This window comes from Prenolepis imparis, unplaced genomic scaffold (assembly GCF_030444845.1).
Source record: "Prenolepis imparis isolate NDT839.2.m4 unplaced genomic scaffold, iyPreImpa1.0 SCAF_7, whole genome shotgun sequence".
Classification (NCBI taxonomy): domain Eukaryota; kingdom Metazoa; phylum Arthropoda; class Insecta; order Hymenoptera; family Formicidae; genus Prenolepis; species Prenolepis imparis.
Window position 1 is genome coordinate 13,353,079 of NW_028141165.1, and position 21,662 is coordinate 13,374,740.

At 35.8% G+C, this 21,662-nt stretch overlaps 1 protein-coding gene across 2 annotated transcripts in view; it reads right to left on the reverse strand.

Annotated features, from left to right (window-relative positions):
- Nucleotides 1–810: 810 nt before the first annotated feature.
- The window catches only part of LOC145938086 (solute carrier family 7 member 14), a 70,810-nt gene continuing 49,958 nt past the window's right edge, over nt 811–21,662 (reverse strand). For both annotated transcript variants that reach the window (XM_083041461.1, XM_083041462.1), the window contains exons 5-14: nt 14,364–14,572; nt 7,279–7,450; nt 6,637–6,820; nt 5,968–6,092; nt 5,139–5,392; nt 4,394–4,636; nt 3,874–4,018; nt 3,485–3,578; nt 3,245–3,372; nt 811–2,997 (exon numbers count right to left, since the gene is read on the reverse strand). In XM_083041461.1, the coding sequence (XP_082897587.1) occupies nt 2,612–2,997; nt 3,245–3,372; nt 3,485–3,578; nt 3,874–4,018; nt 4,394–4,636; nt 5,139–5,392; nt 5,968–6,092; nt 6,637–6,820; nt 7,279–7,450; nt 14,364–14,572 (1,940 nt within the window). In that variant the 3' untranslated portion in view covers nt 811–2,611. The remainder of the gene's footprint in view (nt 2,998–3,244; nt 3,373–3,484; nt 3,579–3,873; nt 4,019–4,393; nt 4,637–5,138; nt 5,393–5,967; nt 6,093–6,636; nt 6,821–7,278; nt 7,451–14,363; nt 14,573–21,662) is intronic.

The window sequence follows — 21,662 nt, forward strand, 5'->3', positions numbered from 1 at the left end:
CAAACTAGATAATAACTGAGTAAAAATACTCGCTGCGCAGCTAGTAGCTTTAGTACGTTTCCGGGGGTGGGGAGGGCTAAGGACAATCTTGAGATAAAAATAATTTGTGTGTCGTAATTAAGGCTATCGCACACCGTGCGTGACTCAGACCGACGTACAACACGGCACGCTTCGTCCTTGGCGAATAAACTCTTCGATGGCCAATCTTATGCATCTTCCGGTCGTATTACTCCATTATTCCGCAATATCGCGGGATCGATAAACGTTCCGTTATACAGCTTATCCAGCGTTTTATAGCAATCGCGTGTCGCATCCTTACGTTTTACCTGGATCTCGGGATACCTGGCTCAGTTATATACCTACTTTGCGACAGTTGATTATCATAGGATTGATTCGCGAATTAAGTCGCGGGATTAATACTCGGCACGACGAGTGTTAATTAGGACAGAATAAGCATGACAAGATATCACAACGGTGTAATGCGGTGTATTCTCTGGAATTAGCTCGAAACAAGCTAATTAGACCCGCCACTCGTGGTATGAATAAATAATCGCTCGGCAACATGCATCCGCTCGGATCGGAGACACGGGGGCGCATCCTCCCTACTTTAATTACTCAGGAGTAACATCGTAGGTTATCCTCGATTCATCGCGCGGAACACACTAGCGGACAGAGAAGCACAACGGACTTGTGCACGTACGTACGGAGAAACGGTTTGTCTCGAAAACACCGAAGATATGTACACGAAAACGAAATCTTCTCTCTCTCTCTCTCTCTCTCTCTCTCTCTCTCTCTCTCTCTCTCTCTCTCTCTCTCTCTCTCTCTCGTCTCGTCTCCCGTCCGTCCGTTCCTATTTTGCAAGAAATAGACATATTGAAAAAAATTGATTCACACAAGATAGAATTGAATCTCTGTAAAAAAAAAAAAAAAAAAAACTGAACATCCAGTCTCTATTTAATCTCATTCCTATTATTTTCTCGGAATTTACTTTTTATTTGTTTAATCTCTCTTTGATAAGTAATTTTCGTATCCTATTTTTCTTTTTTAAATAGTGTGAAGAACGGACGAGCTAATAAAATGGATTAAAATTTCATTATTTCCGTCAAAATATAAATTTCCATCAATTTTTTTAATAAGTCTATTCTTCCTGCAGCGAGCTTCCCTCAATAATCGAGCTAATATCAATTTAAATCCTTCATCCTTCGTCGGGAGGCGACGAGCGCTTAAATCCTAGATAATTTATACAAATTGTGTGTAAATTAATAATCAAAGGGTTTACTCGAGGTAAGACGTATGTAAGTATGTAGTAAGCTTAGGTATACGATTATAATATGTTAGACTAAACTTCTTCTTTTTTTTTCTTTTTTTTCTTTTTTTTTTTTTTTTTCTTTTTTTTTTCTTAAGGGGAAAGACTAAAGTTAGGCAAGAGATGACGTTTCTGTTTTGTTTTTTTTCTTATTTCTTCAATTAAAGTATTCTTTGCTACTCATTCTCGCTCAAACATATTCTCTTCCTCTTCATTATTATTTCATGCACACCTCGTTCTCTTTTATTTTATTTTGTCTCTTGATTTTTTTTCTTTCTCTCATTCTCTCGTATTCTTTCAGTCACCCTTTCACTCCAACGACACTGTCATTCTCGTCTCGCATTCGCTTCGAACTAGCGATAAATTTGAACTTATGTTAGCAGTTAGAACGCTCTCTTGGAAAACACAAGTTTCGCCTTATACTAATAATGGTAATGGTCTCTTCATCTTCCTTCCTTTTTTCCCCCTTTCATCCCTCTAGCCTTTACCCTCTACTCTTTTAGTATGTTGCGTTCTCCTTTCCCCTTTTCCTTCTCCTCCTCGCCTCATCAACGACGATACTATACAACTAGAATAATAAATATTGCCGCAAAATTATTTGCTACATTCGTCCCAAAGTAGTAGTCAACAAGTCCGACTCTCGGAGTATCGCGGATTTTGGTCTCGACTGACGTACATCGCGATCAAATTTTCGTAATAATCTCATCAAGCATATTTTGAGAAACAGGATTAAACTAAAATGAAGCTTCGAACGTATTCAAAGCTCAACTTGTTATAGTCAACATTATTAGATATACATAAATATATATGCAAGTAAATATTTCCAACAAACTTGAATATTTCTATAAATTTGTCATTGTATTTCAAAATGACATCTGTCGGACTAAAAAAAAATCAACAGTAACCAATATGTTTTTAAATACCTTTAGGAGACGTTTTCTAGACGATCTTTTTATTCATATTGCGAGCCCGAGAGAGTCTCGATGATCATTTGCCGAAAGCTCGTCGCATTCCTAGGAGAGATCTCGTGCAGTCCTCATAGTTCGAGTCCAAAACCATCGCAATCTCCGGAGGGTCACCGGCGATCATCCGATGCCAATCACGCGCGCAAACATATTTGTCAGGCGTTATATAATAATACCTTTCTCTCTCTCTCTCTCTCTCTCTCTCTCTCTCTCTCTCTCTCTCTCTCTCTCTCTCTCTCTCTCTCTCTCTCTCTCTCTCTCTCTCTCTCTCTCTCTCTCTCTCTCTCTTTTTTCTGTTCGTGTTATGTATACATTAATATCCGCTCGGCATCGACGCTCCTCAATCGTCCCAGGTGGGGAAGCTATCCTGATGGATGAACAAGGGCTTGTCCGTCGCCGTCGACGCAGTTTGGTCGATGCGATGGCCGCTTTGCCTCTGTTGATGGCCTCCGCCGATGCCAACATGTTGCTGCTGCTGGTTTGGCGTCCCGCCGAAGTTCGTGCTGCCGAACACTGGCTGGCCAAACGCGTCCAACTGCGTGCTCTCGTAGATGCTGCGGTCCGGCGTCGTGTACTGCTTCTGCGCTTGCCTTTGATTGTGATCGGTGACGATCAGCTCGATATTGCCGCCCGTGCCACCGACAACGATGTCGTCGACGTTCTCCGACGCGTTCGCCTCCTCCAGACTGCTGTGCTTGATGCCGTAATTGAAGTACATGATAAAACCTGATGACAGATACAAGTGCGGTCTCGATTGATTGGCGGTCCGCAAAAAGGGACGCGTACACTAAATGTTCAATCGTCTGTTTGATATCGGAAACATTAGAATGAGATTACAATAAAATTTAGAATAAAACAAAGTCGAAGTAAATATCATTTTTTTTTTTTCATAAATAACTCTCTCTCGAAATCTAAATAATTTATATTAATTTTCTATTTTATATTAAAAGAGTAATATAAAATTTGTTCGTACCTAGAACCATCCAGACCGTAAATCTAACTAAGGTGAGGATGTTAAGCTTGAAAATGAGATAAATGTTGACGGTAACGGCGATCGCGGGGACGAAGGGTAAGCCCGGAGTCGTAAACATTAAGCTATTTCTAAAACAGAAAGGAAATGTCGGGAATTAGTACATAGTTTGTTAAATTATTTCACGCTTGGCTGGACTTTGTCGTTTGCGAATTATATGAGATTGCGGATTAATAATCCTACCTATTTTGCGGCTTTCTACTGATGGCGAGAAGTATACCGATTATGGCAAAGAGAAAGAGGAATAGTAGTATCGTTAAGAACGTCCCCATATTACCTGAAAAAAAGGGAGAAAGAGACGTGCAATATTAAATGAAATAGATTTACGTGAAATTGATCAAGTTTAAAAATTTTTTAAATCTCTCATTTAATATTATTTTAAAAATGTTTTATCTGTATTCTTCTAATAATGCAAGATAAAGTAAAAAAATATATATATACATTTATTTTTCTTCTTCTCTCTTTCATATTAAATTAAAAAGAATTATATGGAAATTAAAATTAAAACATTTGATCCATTTCATAATAATTTAAATTAATTAGATATAGAGAATAGTGTAAATTCTCCTCACCCATCCCACAGACGATAATCAAGTCAAAGATAAGGATCAATAAGTATAAGATCCCAACAAGCTTCATGACATAACGCCCTGACGCTTCTGTCGCAGGACCTCTGTCCACCCATGGGAATATAGCAGGACAAAGATATTGCGCCGCCTACGAAGCGTCATACCATTCATTAGTTTCATAATATAATCAGCTATTGTCTACTATTATACAAGAAATAGATGACGTCCGACTTGTCTATGTGATAAAATTAAGATCGAGCAAAACGACATTCAAAAAATCGACACAACCTGTTATAAGATGTTATAATCGTCAAAATTATTTATTTATTTATTTATTATAAATTATTTATTTATTTTTAAATTATAAATTATTTTTGACGTTTCGAGTCAGAACTTTCTTTAAATTGGGAATCAAAAATTCTGGTTCTGTTTAAGAAAAGGGGGGGCTAGCATGCACGTTCCGTCCAGGTTTTTGTTACCGAAGGTCTTTATTTCTAGTCTAGCAATTGCATTTCGATCCTACCTGCAGCCGACGCTGTAGATAATTCAACGGTGGTCCTATGATCGGCGTATTTCCGGGATACTGATGAGCGCTGCCGCAACTCGAGGCTGCCGCGGCCGCGTGCATGCTGCCGTAGAATTTATTCTCCGTCCTGTCGCTTACGAGGTACTGATCGTCCTTACCTAGTCCTACCTCGTCCTCCTCACCGCCGTACGTGTCGTCCGAATCCGGCGACGAGCTATTGCACCTTCTTACTCGCCGTACCTGCAATAACAATGCAAATTCGGACCCACCCAAATCCTACGTCACATACTATATATTTCATGCAATTTCATTCGTCAACATTGCAATATTGAAAGAGAAATTAAACAAAAAAAGTTCCACCTTCTCTTGAAAATTTTAATCATTAAAACGTAGTCGAGTCGCTCTAAAGAGAAATTTTCGCTATATATGAATATATAAAAAAGAAAAATTTGCAAGAGAAAAGAAGAGAGAATAATATTTTTAAAAAATAGAAGAGATCTCTTAGAGAAGCAATATTGAGAAAGCATCTGCTCGTCGGAAGTATCTAATTCGATACGAAAATAACCAAGCACGGAAATGCGAGCACACTTTTAAATTTCCAAAAAAACTAAACTCGTAGATAAAAATTTAAAACTAAAGGAGAAAAATGTCAAACTAAGGAAATGTCATTTTTTTTCGCTGAGCTGGAGTTTCTTCAATTACACGGGAGATGTTCGCTGCGCAAACACCGAGCACGTCTTACCGTGACACGTTGTCCGTTGTTGGTAGTTGTGAGTTCCGACTGGGACGCCTGGACCGAGTTCAACGCGGTCGTAAGCTGATCGGGCCTGAGCTCCTTGCCATAAGATACTTGACCGTTCCCTTGTGTCTCCTTCGTGGGCGATCGACATGGTGTCCTCAGACTCTGCGGCAGCAACTCGACCAGGTTTGTCGAGTGTGGCTGATACCGCAGTATTAGCACACAGGTAGACACTAGGGTGTACGCCAGCAGCGTACCTGAAATATAAACCGCGAACGGAGATCTAAACGTGCCTTTTCTTTTAACAAAGGAATACTTGAAACTTGAGCTGTAAATTTGATTTAAAATATATCATGTTATATTTAATTTATTTTTCATTTAAAATATATTATAATATACATTTTAAATATATAGTAAAATAAATTTTTAATATATTGTAATATATTTTAAATATATTTAAAAAAATATTTGAAAAGAAAATCTAACACTGCAGTTGAGATATTGATAGTAAAGCGTGCGATTTAGAACATATGTATCTATAGAATATTTTAGATCTTATAGAATATTTAAAAACATTTTTTTTAATATTATGGATTACATTTTCTGACGTATTCGAAGGATATTAATCTTTCAGCAGACACACAGTAACAAATTTGTCGTCACTAATCGATAATAATTACATTTGTAAAATGAGTCGATAATCAATCGGATTGACGAGATTATACGAGAAATGATTGATCACTCGGGTCATATTTCGAAGAATATTTTACGATATTAAAAACATTCGCAATATTTAGACATTGAAAAATTGTTTTGTATTATATTATCTCACCGATCGACATCATTTCCACCAACACCTCCAATTGGATTAGCAGCGCAGCGAAAGCGGCGCATATACCGGAAGTTAGGGTAGCGATTGCGGGAGTGCCCGTCGTGGGCCAAACATGGCTGAGGCTCCTGCGTAAATGAAATTTATATGTTCATTAAAATTACTTTCAAAAAGTAAGTAAGTAAGGCTCATTGATTATACATATGTTAGAAAGATCAGTTTAAAATATTACACTGAAAAAAATTATTTAATTATTCAAATAAATATTTATTTCAATACTTCTTTATACATTATTTATTTGAAACTGACAATATTGATTTGCCGTGAAAAAATATTTATTTAATGTAAGAAACTTTTTTTCAAAACAGATAAATATTTATTTGTTTCAAACAAATGTGTAAAGGAAACTATTAAATTAAATATTTATTTGAATTCAAATGTTTTTTTTTCAGTGTATAATCTCCTTTACAAAAAAAATAGATTTTCTTTTTATTTATAAAAGAAAGAGAATAAAAAAATGGATAGTTAGATACTTTATTTAGACAAAATTGTTATCCCACTTAATATTCCAATAATATATTTGAATATTACTTATAGATTTGTACCGCATTTATCGTATTCATAATTAGCTTATGTCTTTAATGCGATATTTAATTATGTTTAAATAATTACCGAAATATAAGGCCATCCTGAGCCATCGCGTAGACTATCCTAGGCATTGGGAACATGCTGCCGAACATGGAGACCGTCAGGCCCGCCAATGCACCGACCGCGACAATGTACTTGCACTTGTAAGCCCCGACTTGACCGAACATCTCCACTAACGCTGAATCCTGATCGACCTGGTCGTACGGAACTGAAACGCGAAGAAGTCTCCATGGTTCCGAAAATATGACGGCTTACTTTCCGGTTTCGTAAAACACCATGATGTAAATTTAATTCTACATATTTTATTTAGCGACCAAAATTTTAACAAATTTGCAATAATAATTCCATAATAATTTTAATCTTTCATTGTACATTTTATTAAATACTCCTGCGGTTGTGACATCTAAGTACGAGATGAAACCGTGATTGACGAGTATTTAAAATGAAATACGAGATATTGAAAGTGATTAAAATATTTCTAAAGCATCAATAATAATTATTTACAAATAATAATCCGAAAACGTACGTTTCTCTCGACAAAAGGCGGCACATTATCGCACTTGCAAGGACGAATCGTCTGAGCATGCATTTCAATTGAAGCGCCAACAATCCTTATTATACAATGTGCATATACATATATTGTGTATCGTTCAATAGTCCACTCACCAATCAGTGTCAATACCATGCTGCTGGTAACGTAAGCAACGAGAATTATGATCAATGATGAGACTATGGCGAGTGGGATGCTCTTCTTCGGATTCGTCGCTTCCTCACCAGTAGTGGCTATTATGTCAAAGCCTATGAAGGCGTAAAAACACGTCGCCGCGCCGGTGAAAACCTGACAGAGAAAAGAAATATGATTTTTCATCGCGCGAATTAAAATATATATTGTTACGTGATAAATTGATGAAAAAATTGTTATAATGGAGACTAGAATCAGGCTCCAAATAATGTAATACAAAAAAGAATTGAATTAAATTTAAAAAATCTGAAAATAAAATAGATAAAAAAGAACGAACAAAAATTGCAGTCAAATAAAATTAGTTTTTTAGATAAATCTTTTAGCGTTGTTATTATAAACTGTGTAAAATTTAAATAGTTTTGAAAATTTGATATTTGTATCGATTTGTCCGATTTAAACAGCGCTTATTTTATATCATAGTTATAAGTGCGCGCATAAAGTAATTAACTGGAAATCGATTAAAAGTGTGATTAATTTCTCGACATGATTGGTATCGCGGTTATTATCAGCATTCTCTGCTTTCTTTGCTCAAGATTTACTGCAAATAGCCTCTTTCTCAATATAATATTTAAGTATTTACATATTTAAAGATTACTCGACATGCTTATGAATTTTTAATAAAGTCCCCGTTATCAAGAGAGAGAGAGGAAGAAAGAAAGGGTAGATATTGCTTAAATAAAATCGGTCACAAAAAGTCAATCTTTTATATACAAAAGCACATATTTATCTATTTATGTCATTCTCCCGAAGAATATGGATAAAAAGATTCGTAAATTATTGCTAATGTCACCGCAACGATAAGGAGAGGTCGATTGAATTATTCAAAACCAAGTAAGAGAAGAGAAGGAAGGCGAGGGAAAGAGCGAGGAAGAGGCGGAGAAAGATCCAAAGGTTACTGGCTGAAATTTAAATTTTCGCCAACGGAGCGTGGGATCGAGCGCGGAAAGATTACGGTGAGCTTTCCAGGGATCGTTCGCGAATTTCCGTGAGAAGATGAGCACATTTCGCATTTTCCTACATTTCCTCCTGCATACTCGCCGCCCACGTGCCGTATAAAAGAACAATTAAACCGCGAATCAAAGATCCTCGGTACACGCCGTATACATAAGACGTTAGCAAATATATAGAGCATTCAAAAGACGCGTTTGAGCGATATCTTCAGAAACTGCCTGTTTCTCTCAGTCCGGAATTCCGTTAGCCAAGCGAAGAAATTGCGCGCGGTGCGATATGCAAAAGCGCAAGGTACCGCGGAACAATGCCAGGTATTTGCTTGAAAAGATATTATTATTATGCATAAGTTTCTGTAAGTTTGCGTGCGGAAAAACAAAGGGAATTATAACGACGTTCCGCAAACTTTCGTTCGCGAACTCTTGAAAACTGCTCTCGCCATTACCTTTAACGAGGAACCTTTGCGTTTTAAGTTAATTATCCGAGTAAAAAAAAAAAGGTTTTCTATCTTTATAGGGTAAAAAAAACAGAGAGGGAAGGGATTGCCGGATTTTTATCAAGCAATGGACGAACGATAAAAGCTAGGACACCTTGAAGGAGGATACGAGAGAAAAGGCTTCTAAGATGGATCGTGAATTTTTCAACGAGACACCTGACCCTGCTGGCTCTTGCACACGTTATCCCTCTATCCTTATATTATGCAGAGTTTCCGCTTGACTATCTTTGAATATTAAAATATGACGGAAAGTAACGTTCATTTATTGCATTTAATTACACATGTAATTAAATAGACATTTTAAGATTTCTATTATAAATATATGTTTACTCCGTTCGATGTAGTAATAAAAAACTGCAATATACGAAGCATCTTTTCTAGTTTGCAAGCGAGAAGTAAATGTGAAAAGAAAAGCAAAATTAAGGGTTTCTCCTTCCATCGCAAAATTAGTACATCTTTTTCACTTCGTTTTAAACTTAGTTAACTAGATGTAATCAAGTAATTTTAAAAAATGTTACAACGAAACGCGTCGTCCTATATCCTTAATAAACTATCTTAATCTTGTGCACAGTTTTAGCAAATACGAAATATTTAGATCGGATCTTTTATCGAAATATTTGAGGAAAAAATTTTATATCTGTGCTAATATCGTGTATATGTGCATTTTTTCAATAAAATTTTATCCCTTATAATCTAATCTGAATCTTCTTAGAAAAAACTGCAAAAATTGACGCTCGATAAAATTTTGATAAATGAAAGATCATCCGGTTTTCAGCGAATACGGCTATTATTCTATATAAATCGTAGAACATTTATTAGACGGAAGGATGAACAATTTCTGAGAAACTCTACATCCCTCTTGAAAATATCGCGAAATACAGGCGCGGTTGGAAACATAGACTACACCGGAAGGAAAGAGATAAATCTTCAGAGAGGGAGAGAGAGAAAGGAAGAGGGAGAGAGGATTAGAGAGAAAGATCCTGCATCAGAAAGCTAGCGTATTCTCGCGTATTGCACATTTCGTCTGATTGATTTATTCTCGGGTTTCGACGAAAATTGCATCCGCAAATAGAGCATTCAAAGATCAACAGAATCGCGGCTGCAAACAAATAAACAAGCACATTCTGAACGAAAAGAAAAGAGCAAAATACATAATTATACAAATAAACAAGATTAAACGTCTCTGTTGTAAAAAAAATTAAGATTGACATTGAAAGACGTAAATGAGAAACATTTTACACACTTTTCTCAAATAAATTACAGCTGCGCATCTGTACATTTTGCGTTCAATAAATCACAATCTCCAATCTTCTGCACCATGAATTTTGAATAAAACGCGTGGTAACTTATTTAAAGTATCTATCTTATTTAAGAATCACCAATGCATGATTTCGAGCAACCATCGCGTTACATGACACATTTTACGTTGTCGGCAAATATATTTAGAAGAGAACGTTTATATTTCCCAAGAAATGTGTGTGTGTGTGTGTGTGTGTGTGTGTGTGTGTGTGTGTGTGTGTGTGTGTGTGTGTGTGTGTGTGTGACATTTTGGATGTTCGTTGCATATTTGCCAAGCATGTTAAAGGAACAGAAATCTCTTCTTCGCTTACCACACGAATCATGCGGACGTGCCCCTTAAGGGAATTTCTCTTCTTTTCACATCCTCGCGATACATCTTCCGTACGTATTCTAAAACTTTCGTGCAATACAGTCTGTCGGCGAAATTTCGCCATGATCCGGGGCGGATGTTCAGATTGAGGGCGATACGTGATACGCGACCGAGAGACTTTAATAGACGCTGCAAAGGGTTCGAGAGGGAGCGAGAGGTAGCAAAGAAACCCGAGTTGCCTTCGGCAATAGACTGTCTATATCTTCCTAAAATCATCCCCCTCTGCACGAGGAGATTCTGGAAGGGTCTTGTCGTTTCCAGACGACGAGGTCGCGGATCCCCGTACTTTTCGGAAATCCACGTCTGATCGACGAGCTCCTGTGTTAATATTTGGCGAAGGGTAAACGCGATAGTAAAGCTCAGACGGTGGTACAATTCGCAAATAATTTATAAATCGCATCATAATAATACTTAATTTCTCGCGTTCGTTTCCTCGTCTATATTTGCTGTAAAATGTATATTTTTTTTACGCGTTCTATGATAACATAAATTTTAGAATTTTGTTTTACTTTAAATATATGCAAAGAAAAATTCCAAAACCTATAATGCATAAATATGCTACTAATTCCGTGAAATTCATAACAGCAATCTGTCAAAGTAACGACTAAAGAGATTATATGTATAAATAAATAAAAAGAAAAAAAAATATATATATATATACTTGAAAAGAAAAAACTCCTCTCATATCTCGCGAAAAATTGCAAGTCATTAATTTCGATGACATTTTGCATTACCAATGTCGCGTAATACAGGTCGCAGGAGTAAGATAGATTCGTCGCAAGATTAAACGACCGTCAGCCTGATCTATCGTAAACGAAATATTCCGCGAATATCGGTGACATCGTAAATATCGCAATCTGTAAAAGTCAAAGACGTTGCTTCTTTTTGTGCATCTTAAATAGATATAGACACAACTATCGTCAAATTATGTGGCTATTCAATGATAAACACACAATGTAAAAATAATGATATCGATGGAATAATAAAAGCGAAATGCAATTGAAAAATTTATTAAAAAAATAATTCGATAAAAATAATTTCGATAATGAAGTCGTTGTATAAACTGATTTAATATTTGTTCAGAATATAGATCCTAGAGCAAAAAAAGCATAAATTTATCGATTAAATCTAGAGAAAAGAATCTGTTGAAGTGCATCTATATTTTCTCTAAAAACGTCCATGTAAAAATTTACTGATATCTTAGTAAATGACAGATTTGTTTATTGAACCAAATTATTAAAGCAAGTATACTATCATTTTTTTGCGATATTCCAGAATCTAATGGAAACATTATTAATTATATTTGATTTTCGACGCATTCATCAATAAAAGTCAAAGAGAAATACTTCACTGCTACTCTATAAAACAAATAAGTTTATAGCGTCGTTGGCTGTGTTCGGTCACCGTTCATATTAATTCGAGTATACCATAATGTCATATAAAACGATCGTTGACAGGATGCAACAAAAAAAAAGCTCAATTTGTACTATGCTGAATAATGGCGCGTTACGATTTGTTCGCCACTCGAAGCACACGTAAAAATGGACATGGCGTCAATATCGCGAATACGAATATACACACAATATAACGTTTGTCATATTACAGCATCGCACGTCATTGCAGACGACGTCGTTCTGTAACAAATTTTATAACGTCCGCTCGACAATCGATCGATAAAAAAAGTCAGCGATAAAATCGTCGTGTGTGTTATAACTAGCCAGGAAAATAATATCAATGTATGTTATATTATCAAACAAGAACATTGCAATAATATGCAGTATTTCATAATGTACAATATATGAATATTATAATATTATATGAATATTATAATATTATATAAATATACTTCATTTAATAAGCAAACTTAGTTAATGTTCATATATTTTGCGATAATTATAAAATGTAAAATATCTAAGGTAGAACAAAATGATTTATCGTTTTTTAATATAACACGAGATAATTTTAATAATAAATTTAAGAGGTGTATGAATATAATTTATACGCAAATTTTAAAGATTCGAAAACATTCTAAGGATAAAAAAGGAATGTAGGAAATAAACAGAGCTGCAGAAAACATTTTTAGTTTGAAATTATGAAACGAACGATTGTACTAAATTTTTGCCACAAATTTGCAAAAAAACTGCAATTGCGAAATGCATCGAAATATTCTTCAACAATATATAGCGCAATATGTGCTGCGCCAACAACGGAGAACGAGAGCTATCCGACGCGAAACTTATTGCCAGATCTGTTTTTATAGGCTGGTTTGAGCAGATTTTTAATTTATTTCCCTTGGGATCGCGCGGAACGTACGAATTATTATTCTTGGTGCAACGAAACGGAGATGGCCGGACCATCCTCTCTAAATGCACGTTTTTCATCGCGCAACATCGTGGTGAATGCATCGTTAATGATTTATGCGTTTGCTTCATCCGCACGATTTTTCAATCGCGTCCGCGATACCGGAATTATTTTTTACCACGCCGCAAACGACAAATCTGATGGAAAGGAAAAAATCGCACTTATTCTGGTATTATATTTCCGATTAATAACATCAAAACAATGTTGTTTCATTTTTCTCTTTCACTCTTTAACAAACAGAAAATATATTTTCTGCGTATCATATATATTTTATTTTTCATATATATATATATATATATATATATATATATATAGATACTATATAAATAATATTCAATACGAGAGGAAAAAGATATTCTAGGATTTAAAAATCACTGTAATTTCATTGCTATATCGTTTTATACGAAATCGCGTTAACTCGAATCTGGCTCCCATGTTAGCTACAAATAGCCCTGATAGATAACCATCTTACATTCCCGCAAACTCAAACGGATTCGGAAACTCTAGTGTGTATATGTGCAGACTTTCTCTCCCATTTTTCTTCCCGGTCCTATTCCCTCCATATCTCTCCGATAGTTATCCGAACAGGATCCGATATCTCAGGATTATCTTTCGCTATCGATTGTCAAAGTCGGTCGCTGTTGGTACACCGAGTCGGGTTCTTCGTCTCGTCATATTGACGTGCACCAATTTCTATGTCACATACATACATTCTTTCCCTCTTTGCGATTATTGTCGTCCTTTGGTACATCTGTAGGCTGGGCTCGGTGCAACAAGTTTGTCATTATTTCGCGTAACTATAAGTTTCGCGAGAGAGGAAAATTTCTCGACCGAACACGATGACTTATTAAGAGGCCCGAAGTTGGCGAGGCGAGAAGAAGCAGGTTCTTCGCACAAGTTTTAATAAAATTATGTAATATGGTTACTTACTACATGTAATATTTCTTCTTTATTATTCATATTTTAATCTTTTTTATGTATTTTAGAATAATTAATTTGCTCTGTTATCATGAATATGTACGAAAGTGCATTTAATCTTGAAGGCTCTTATTTAATTTCTTAATTATAAACATCAAAATATCACGGTATGAGCTGTCTAGCTGTTGGCGCAAGTGCAAGTGGTCAGATCTATGAAAGCAGCTGGGAAAAGACGCGCCGAGAGGGCTTCAGACGAGAGAGCTTTTTCATTCTGTCTCTAGAAGCGTCTCTCGTTGCTTTTTTTTTCTTCTATTATCCGCGCTGAGAACCGTGTGATAAAGCCTGCTGACGTTAATACCGCGAATCGCCATTGTTTAACAACCCTTTGTGCTTCTTGTATTATTTGTATGGAATTTGTAAAGCGAATGAGCGAGGCTAATATCTATCGTCACCAAGTGAAATTCTCAACTTGGCTTTCGCAATTAAACTTTTCGAATCGATATTTATATTATCGATATTTATATTATCGTTTAATTTTAAAAAATTTTTCCAAGACATTCTGCGTCAAGATCTACGTTTTTTCCTATATTCTACCATATATTTTCCTATGTACTTACCCCGCTCCAGCCGTAGGGAAGGAAACCGCTATGCTCGGACCAATTGCTGGAATCCACGTAAAACAAACCCGCCGCCATGACGAAGACCCAGACGGCAAGATTGATGGCATTCAACACGTTATTGAACACCAAAGATTTCTTCACGCCCGCCGCCATTAGCAGCATCATCAGTATCGTGATGACGAACGCGATAAAATCTGGCGGCCGTCCTAGAACAATTTGAAACTTCAGCAAGATTTATTAAATATTAGATACAAAATGGTGGAAATGATAATTCGGGAGGACGGAAGAAGAAGCGCAAAAGCAGAATGTCGGAAAAAATACGCTATTGTTTTTAAATATAAAAAGTGTACTTCGTTAAATTTAATTTCATCGAGTTGAATGCCTTTTAATTCATTTCATCACTGTTTAACTACCGATTCATCTCAACTTTTTAACAAGCTATTAATATCATTGCGAATCCGGAATAAAAAATATTGACTAATGTAGTAGTAATAGCTATTTCGTATATAATATTGAAATGCTGCAATTTTTCCCGCATCTTTTTAATAATTTTATACAACATGCTGTTCAACCATCCATTTGACAGATAAAATTGACGGTATTAAATTAATGAATCCTTAATTTTTTAATAGAGAGATTTTTTTCATATTTGACATAGAGATCACGTGACAATTTCAATTAAAACCATCTCATCTCATGTCATTCCGCAATATGTCCAACAAGCAAAAACCTTTATTCTTACTATATTCTCGTCTAGCAAACCCTCGAAAAAAAGATACCTAAACTCTCTTACTCAAATTCCTTGAATCTCCTCCCGCTTCGCTCGAGCATGACGTTTCTGTGATAGACAAGGTCGACACGGAAATTTCCTGACAAGTAGAAAACGGCGTAATTCATGCGGTCGGGGGCGAAAGAAAATAACGCAAAAAGAAATAGCATTTTTTTCCGAGTACGTAAAAACCCGTTATTTCATTCAAACGTTAGAGACAAAGTATTTAACTCTCGCGAAAAAGGAAAAAATAAAACAGCGAATTAAAAGAAATTGGTAGAAGTTTAATCTGCGGGACCATGAATTTGAAATTCTCTCAGAATCAACTTACAGAATAAATGTCTGCCAACTGTCCATCAGTCTACCTATCTTTTGCAAAGAAAGTAAACAATGTCGAGCGTATTTCCGGTATACCATAAGAGAGAGAGAGAGAGACTTAAATTGCGGCAGGAGAGATAACGTTACACCGTGCAATGAATAAAGATTGCGTTATTATTATTATTTAAAATAGCACAGAAAACAATTTGCCAGTCTCAAGATAAACCTGAGAGATTGTTGATTAATTTATTATATCGACAGACTGGCCCGGCTTCCATTCAAATCTCTCTTTATCGCAAAATAATAATCTGTTATCTGCAACCTAATTCTTCCCTCTAGGATAATAATCGATCGCGGAGAATCGGGCTCGACTCCGAGGGTTTGCCTGTTCTATTCCTCAATCATTTCCTTTACAACATCACCCTGTATAGGCCGTGTAATGCCGTAATACAGGCACGAAAGAGGCAATTTTCGACAATTCAAAGGGTTTTGATCGCTCAAGCGATCCGTTCGATTTCTGCGTCTGCACAAATGTGCACGTTTGCGTTCAAATTACAACTGTCGAATTGTTGTACACAATAATATTATCGGTCGAAAGATCGATTGAGCGCAAACAAGTACAGGAACTCGCGAATATATGCGTTAAAAATTAATAAATACGTACGGCAGATTTTTTGCAGCGCAAATATATGTAAAACGTTCAAGTTTTTGAGAGACTTATCTTTGTCTCTAACATAAGTAATGTAATACCTCTGTTCGAAATATTTCAATAATTACTAAATATTAAATGTATAACGTCACACTATATATAAATACGATAAATAACAAAGTTTCAAAAAGATTAAGAAATGATACAACTTATATCCCGCGAATGGAATAAACTTATATTAAAGTCGAATACCTAGAACCAAGGAGGGAGAAAACCGACATGCCGAGTATCAAGAGATGCTTTACGGAGGATTCCAAGGTTTACGGAAGTTGGGGAAAGCTTTGCGGCGCCGTTCATCAAAGCAAATCGCATGCTTGCCATCGTAATGATGCCATTGTGCTTCATGAAACTTCAATCAACACAAGATGCGCGAATGGTATTTAATTCCATAGGCGTGTCCTCCTAAACTTTCAGCACTTTCATGGACTTCTGTCCTGAGCCTATGGCGAACGAGATGAAAAAAGGAAATAAGCACCGCGAGAAAATGCTAATTACGATTCGTAATTAACATCTATATTCGTAGTAATTAAGATCTATCTCCTTGAAACGGAGTGCACTGCTCATATGTCGATTCTCGATATCAAGCAGCTCTGGTTGCAGAATGTGGCCTGCATGTAGATGATCGATAACGGAACAGATAAGATAGAATCGCGCATCGTCATTTCAACAATAAAGATTATATAGAGAAATATACATCGCGACAGCGAAATCATCCTTTATAATAAAGACTCAGCCGCAGTACAAACCATATATTGCGAGAAAATATTTTTCCATATATATATATATATATCTCCAGTCTCGATACATCTCGATGTTTATTTTTCTCTCTCTTATTCGCGAGTTATAATTTACATCAGAAAGTGTAAACGTAATTTCTCTCTCTTTCATCTTCTCTCCTTCTCTCTCGACATGTTGAATGTTTCCTGAATTGTCACGCAAATATAACATTCCCCAGCGACTATGATATGTAACGTTCTCATATAAGCATGACCGCATTGTTGGATAAGTTCAATGATACCGTTATCTACGACGATGCCGTAGTGCATAAGCCGCGCTGAAACTAGAGTCCTGATTAAGTATTCTCCCTAACTGCCAGTTAACGATCGCGAGAACAGCGTCAGTGGAATAATTTTACGAGGCAGTGTCGTGTTCGAGCATGTACCTTATACCGCGTTCCTCTTGCAAAACCAACGTTATCCAAGGATCTGCACGGATCCTGTTCTCGTCAAATTTATTCCGCGAGAGTACTGCAAGTACATGTACTATGGCGAGATAAAGAAAATGGAAACGAAAAACGAAGCGAGTCGCTCATTATAGAAAGCGCATGCATCGATTGTTGTCCAATTTTTTTTTTCTAGAGAAAGAGAGAAAAATATATATGCTATATATTATATTATAATAATATTGTTTCTTTAGAACAACGCGTTATCTTTTCTTATCTAAAATTTAAAAAAAGTTATTAAAAAAATTATTAATTCAACTGCGTCCTCACATTAATTAAGAAGATTAAGAAGAAGTTAGAGAAATTGAAAAGTCTACGAAACATTCGATAATTCAAGCTAATTATTTTGCTAATTTGGCGAATAAAACGATTATCTGGATCAAGGAACGAGCTCAAGGGCAGGCTTTCATCTTGAACAACAACACGTCACGATGAGAACGGACCGGAGAAGCACGAGGGTGACATGAAGGGAACGGAAAGGCTCGACCGCGACATCCAGGTGGACAAGTTAAAGGGAGTGTGCGGTTCGCGAATCGGTTTGGATCGATGAGGTCCACAGGTGCCAGACCTAGTCTCATCCGCGCAAGCGCCCCTCTCGCACCCTCCCAACCTTTTGTCCTTCCTTCTCCGCCGTGCCACCTCTCCTTTCAACCCCTCAAACTCTCCTCCATCGTTTTACCCCTTTGCGGGCTCGACGTTTCTCTACCATCCACTGTCTCTCTCTCTCTCTCTCTCTCTCTCTCTCTCTCTGTCTTCCCCGTGTGTCCTACCCTTCCATGTGCAACGTGCATAGCAACGTGCAACCGCAACCATGGAGATGCGTAACTCGGAACGTGCGAATTACACATGTCGCGAATACATGATCTGGTTGTCAGCGGATTAGGTTGTACGAGATTGGCGGAATCGTGAAGATTAGCCCGATTCGAGGTATAAACTTCCGAAAAGCGCCGGGACCAATGGAATTCCATACAAGAGCTTTCTTTGATAAGGAAAAAAAAGTATCAAGGATTTTCTTACTTTTAGCTCTATCGTGTCAACACGTAAAAATCTGGAGAGAGTCTGGAAAGTTTTTAGAAGATATTTGTAAAAGATTAGGAAAGAGACCATGTTGATAGATTTTTCGAGTGTTGTTTAAAAGGATAATTAAACCGAATTTATCATATTACTTCAATCGAGTCGTGAAACGCGACATTGTTTTTTATCCCGTATCAATTTTGTCAAAATTTCGGCGAACTTGTATAGCGTTGTAATCTCGAAATTAGAGAGAAAGAGAGAGAGATGGAAACAAATTCCGAAAAACAAATTTTGCACGTGCGCGCAATATATTCGATTTGAACAATTATCTACACTCGCGCGTGTCACAATTATTTGCAGCTGGCCGAGTTACAATTTCATCCGCAAATTCCGACGCGACACGAGAGAAAAAGTTAATTAAGGTTGACTAGTTTTGCGGGCGTGGCGTCGCGGCGAATACGTTCTTCTTCTACTGACAGTGAAATTTTGCCTTACTATTCCGGCGCACTGGTACAAAGAAACTGCTAAAGGAAGACGACCCCTTTATGTACCGAACCATTAATAATGCAATTTTTGCTTCCGCGCAATTAACCGGACAAGATATATCGCTCTCATTATTAGCACTTTTCTTTCGTTTATGTCTTCTAAACTGTTTTAAATATATATTAATATATATAGTATTTTTTACTATACTTTTAATATTATAATATTTACAATAAAAATATAATGCATGGTTTGTTTATTAATTCAGTTTTGCAATCTATAAGAATGTTAAAATATTTCACTCAAAAAAGTAGGTATCTAACATTATTCCAAACTTCTTTTACAAGTTTATAATAATTTCTTTTTTTGCGCATTGCCTCAAAACATGCAGCTATATGTAATCAAATCGAGTATATTTGATGTTATTTCTGTAGATCTTCTAAATTCTGAAAGAGCATATTTGTTCGTAAGACGTAAAAACGCTAACCAAATTTATGAACTATTTCAATATTAACATTTCTCACGTACTACATGCATTAAAAATATGACGAAACTCGTCTACCTTTTTCTTGTAAGTTTTTGCAATGCAAACGAGATTTATGGAACATGTGGTGTTTTCATAACGTGCGTTAATATTATGAAACTTTACTCTTACACGAAACTTCTCTCTTTGATTGCGTGAAAAATATATCGAGAGAGAAAGAGAGAGCAAAAAATGCAATGCCGTGCATAAAAAAGTCTCGTTTAATTAAATTTTTTTCCACAAACAATAATTGCAAAACAGATGTTAATTAATAACAATAATATAATTGACACGCGAGTATTTGTATATATATTTATTAGATTTTCTTATTACTTTCTTATTAAAAAGTGTTGAAAGTTTTAATTTACTAGTTACTATTACGAGCGAAACATGTCGCACGAAAGCATTATAACGAGAGAGCTATATTACGCTCGACATTATATTGTATTACTAATGATTGCGAATATAATAAAAATTGATGTCTTAATATTTATTTAATTTTTATTAACTGTGAGAGAAAAGCAAATAAATAACGAAATATTTATTTAATTTGTATTTTAATAGTTTTATGCGTAGTGATTCATTAATCTTAGTAACACCGAAATTATATCAATAATTATCAAACTCTTTGACGAGATATTGTTTTTAATTAGATTAGATTAACAAATTTATCATGATAAAATACGAGAAAACGGCAATTGAAATTTCATAATTAATACAATCGTACTATACTTTATTTTAATGATTGATTGAATCGGTATCGATTTACGACAATAATAAAATCGACAGAGTATATAATATTCTGTCTTTCGAGACATACAACTACAAAGAAACTGGCACAAACGGACGAAGAAGATCCCATGTGAATTACTCGTAAAATTGACTGACAGAGAGAGGCTGATTCAAGCAGAAAACGTTGTAACATGAAAAATCACTCACGTCGCTCTTCAATCGTTCTCTTTTAATGAGAGTAACATCGGACTTGTCTCTAACAATGCCGCGCAAAAAGATTCAGACATCGAGAAATTCTGAAAAAATTGGAGCACAAAGAAAATGGCTTGGAATCGAGCAAAAAGAAGTTTTCTACGATATTAATTTGTGGGCAAATCTTGTAACATTCATATTAAATTGAAAGAGTCCCTGAACAAATATTACGTACGCCATATGTAATGTTTAACTGCGTGACATAGTAATCTTTATGTGCGTAAAGAAATATTTTAAAATATTATATGTACATATTATATATACATATAATAAAAAATATATTGTGTAAATTTTTTTTTATATTATAAAACTAATAAATTCACTTATCGTTTATGTAGAAATTTTTCATTTGTATCATATAGTTGTATCATATAACTGTTTTTAAAATGCAGTAAAACCTCTCCATTAGAAGCATTACAGCTGAAATCGCGATATGCTCGAGGCGTTTTTTTTCAATATTTCAATGTCTTCTTCAAACATCAACGTCCACATTAGAGAATATTTGCTTAACGTCATTGCCAAGCGGTACCGAGTGCGGAATATTCATAAAACGATCGCGTAATGAGAATTAGCCGCATTATGGTCTACAATTTGCGCTCGTATGCGCGATCGATTCGTTTCGTTCCGGTACGCGTGTCGTAAATAAATGATTTCCAAGTTTTTGAAGGATATTTCAGAATCCTTGATCTTAATCTCGCTAATTAATAAGATTCTCTTTAGCCTTTCTTTAATCAGAATAAATTGTCGCAAAATAAGCTTCCAAATGTGATTAAATAACAAAATCCTATACAGTTAAATTAAATATATGTGTATGCGAATGGCTTCTGTAAATATTTAATATCGAAGAGCTTGAGGACGAGAGACTCGCGGGATTTTCATCTAAATTTTTTCGCGAAAAGTCGCCTGCAAGTTTTAAGCCGTTAAAGAATCTGTCGTTAAAAAATTTAAGTAAACCATTTCCCGGATATGGTCCCTATATGAACGTCGGTCAACGAGGAAAACCACGATATCCGACGTTATTATCGCACACGTTCTCCCCTTTTTGCACGTCAGCGAAAAGCCTGGTCGCGTCAGGCGAATATAAATACATAAATTAATTCGCTCTAGAAAATTGGATCGAAGATTTTTCTCGAATTTAAACTGATAATGTTGACGTTCTAAAACGAGCGAGGCTCGTATTATGTTTGTCGAGCGAGCAACTTTTCGCTCTCAAACTACCGTCATTAATTATGGAAAACTTTACTTTTGACTCACCCATCTTATATATACGAAGA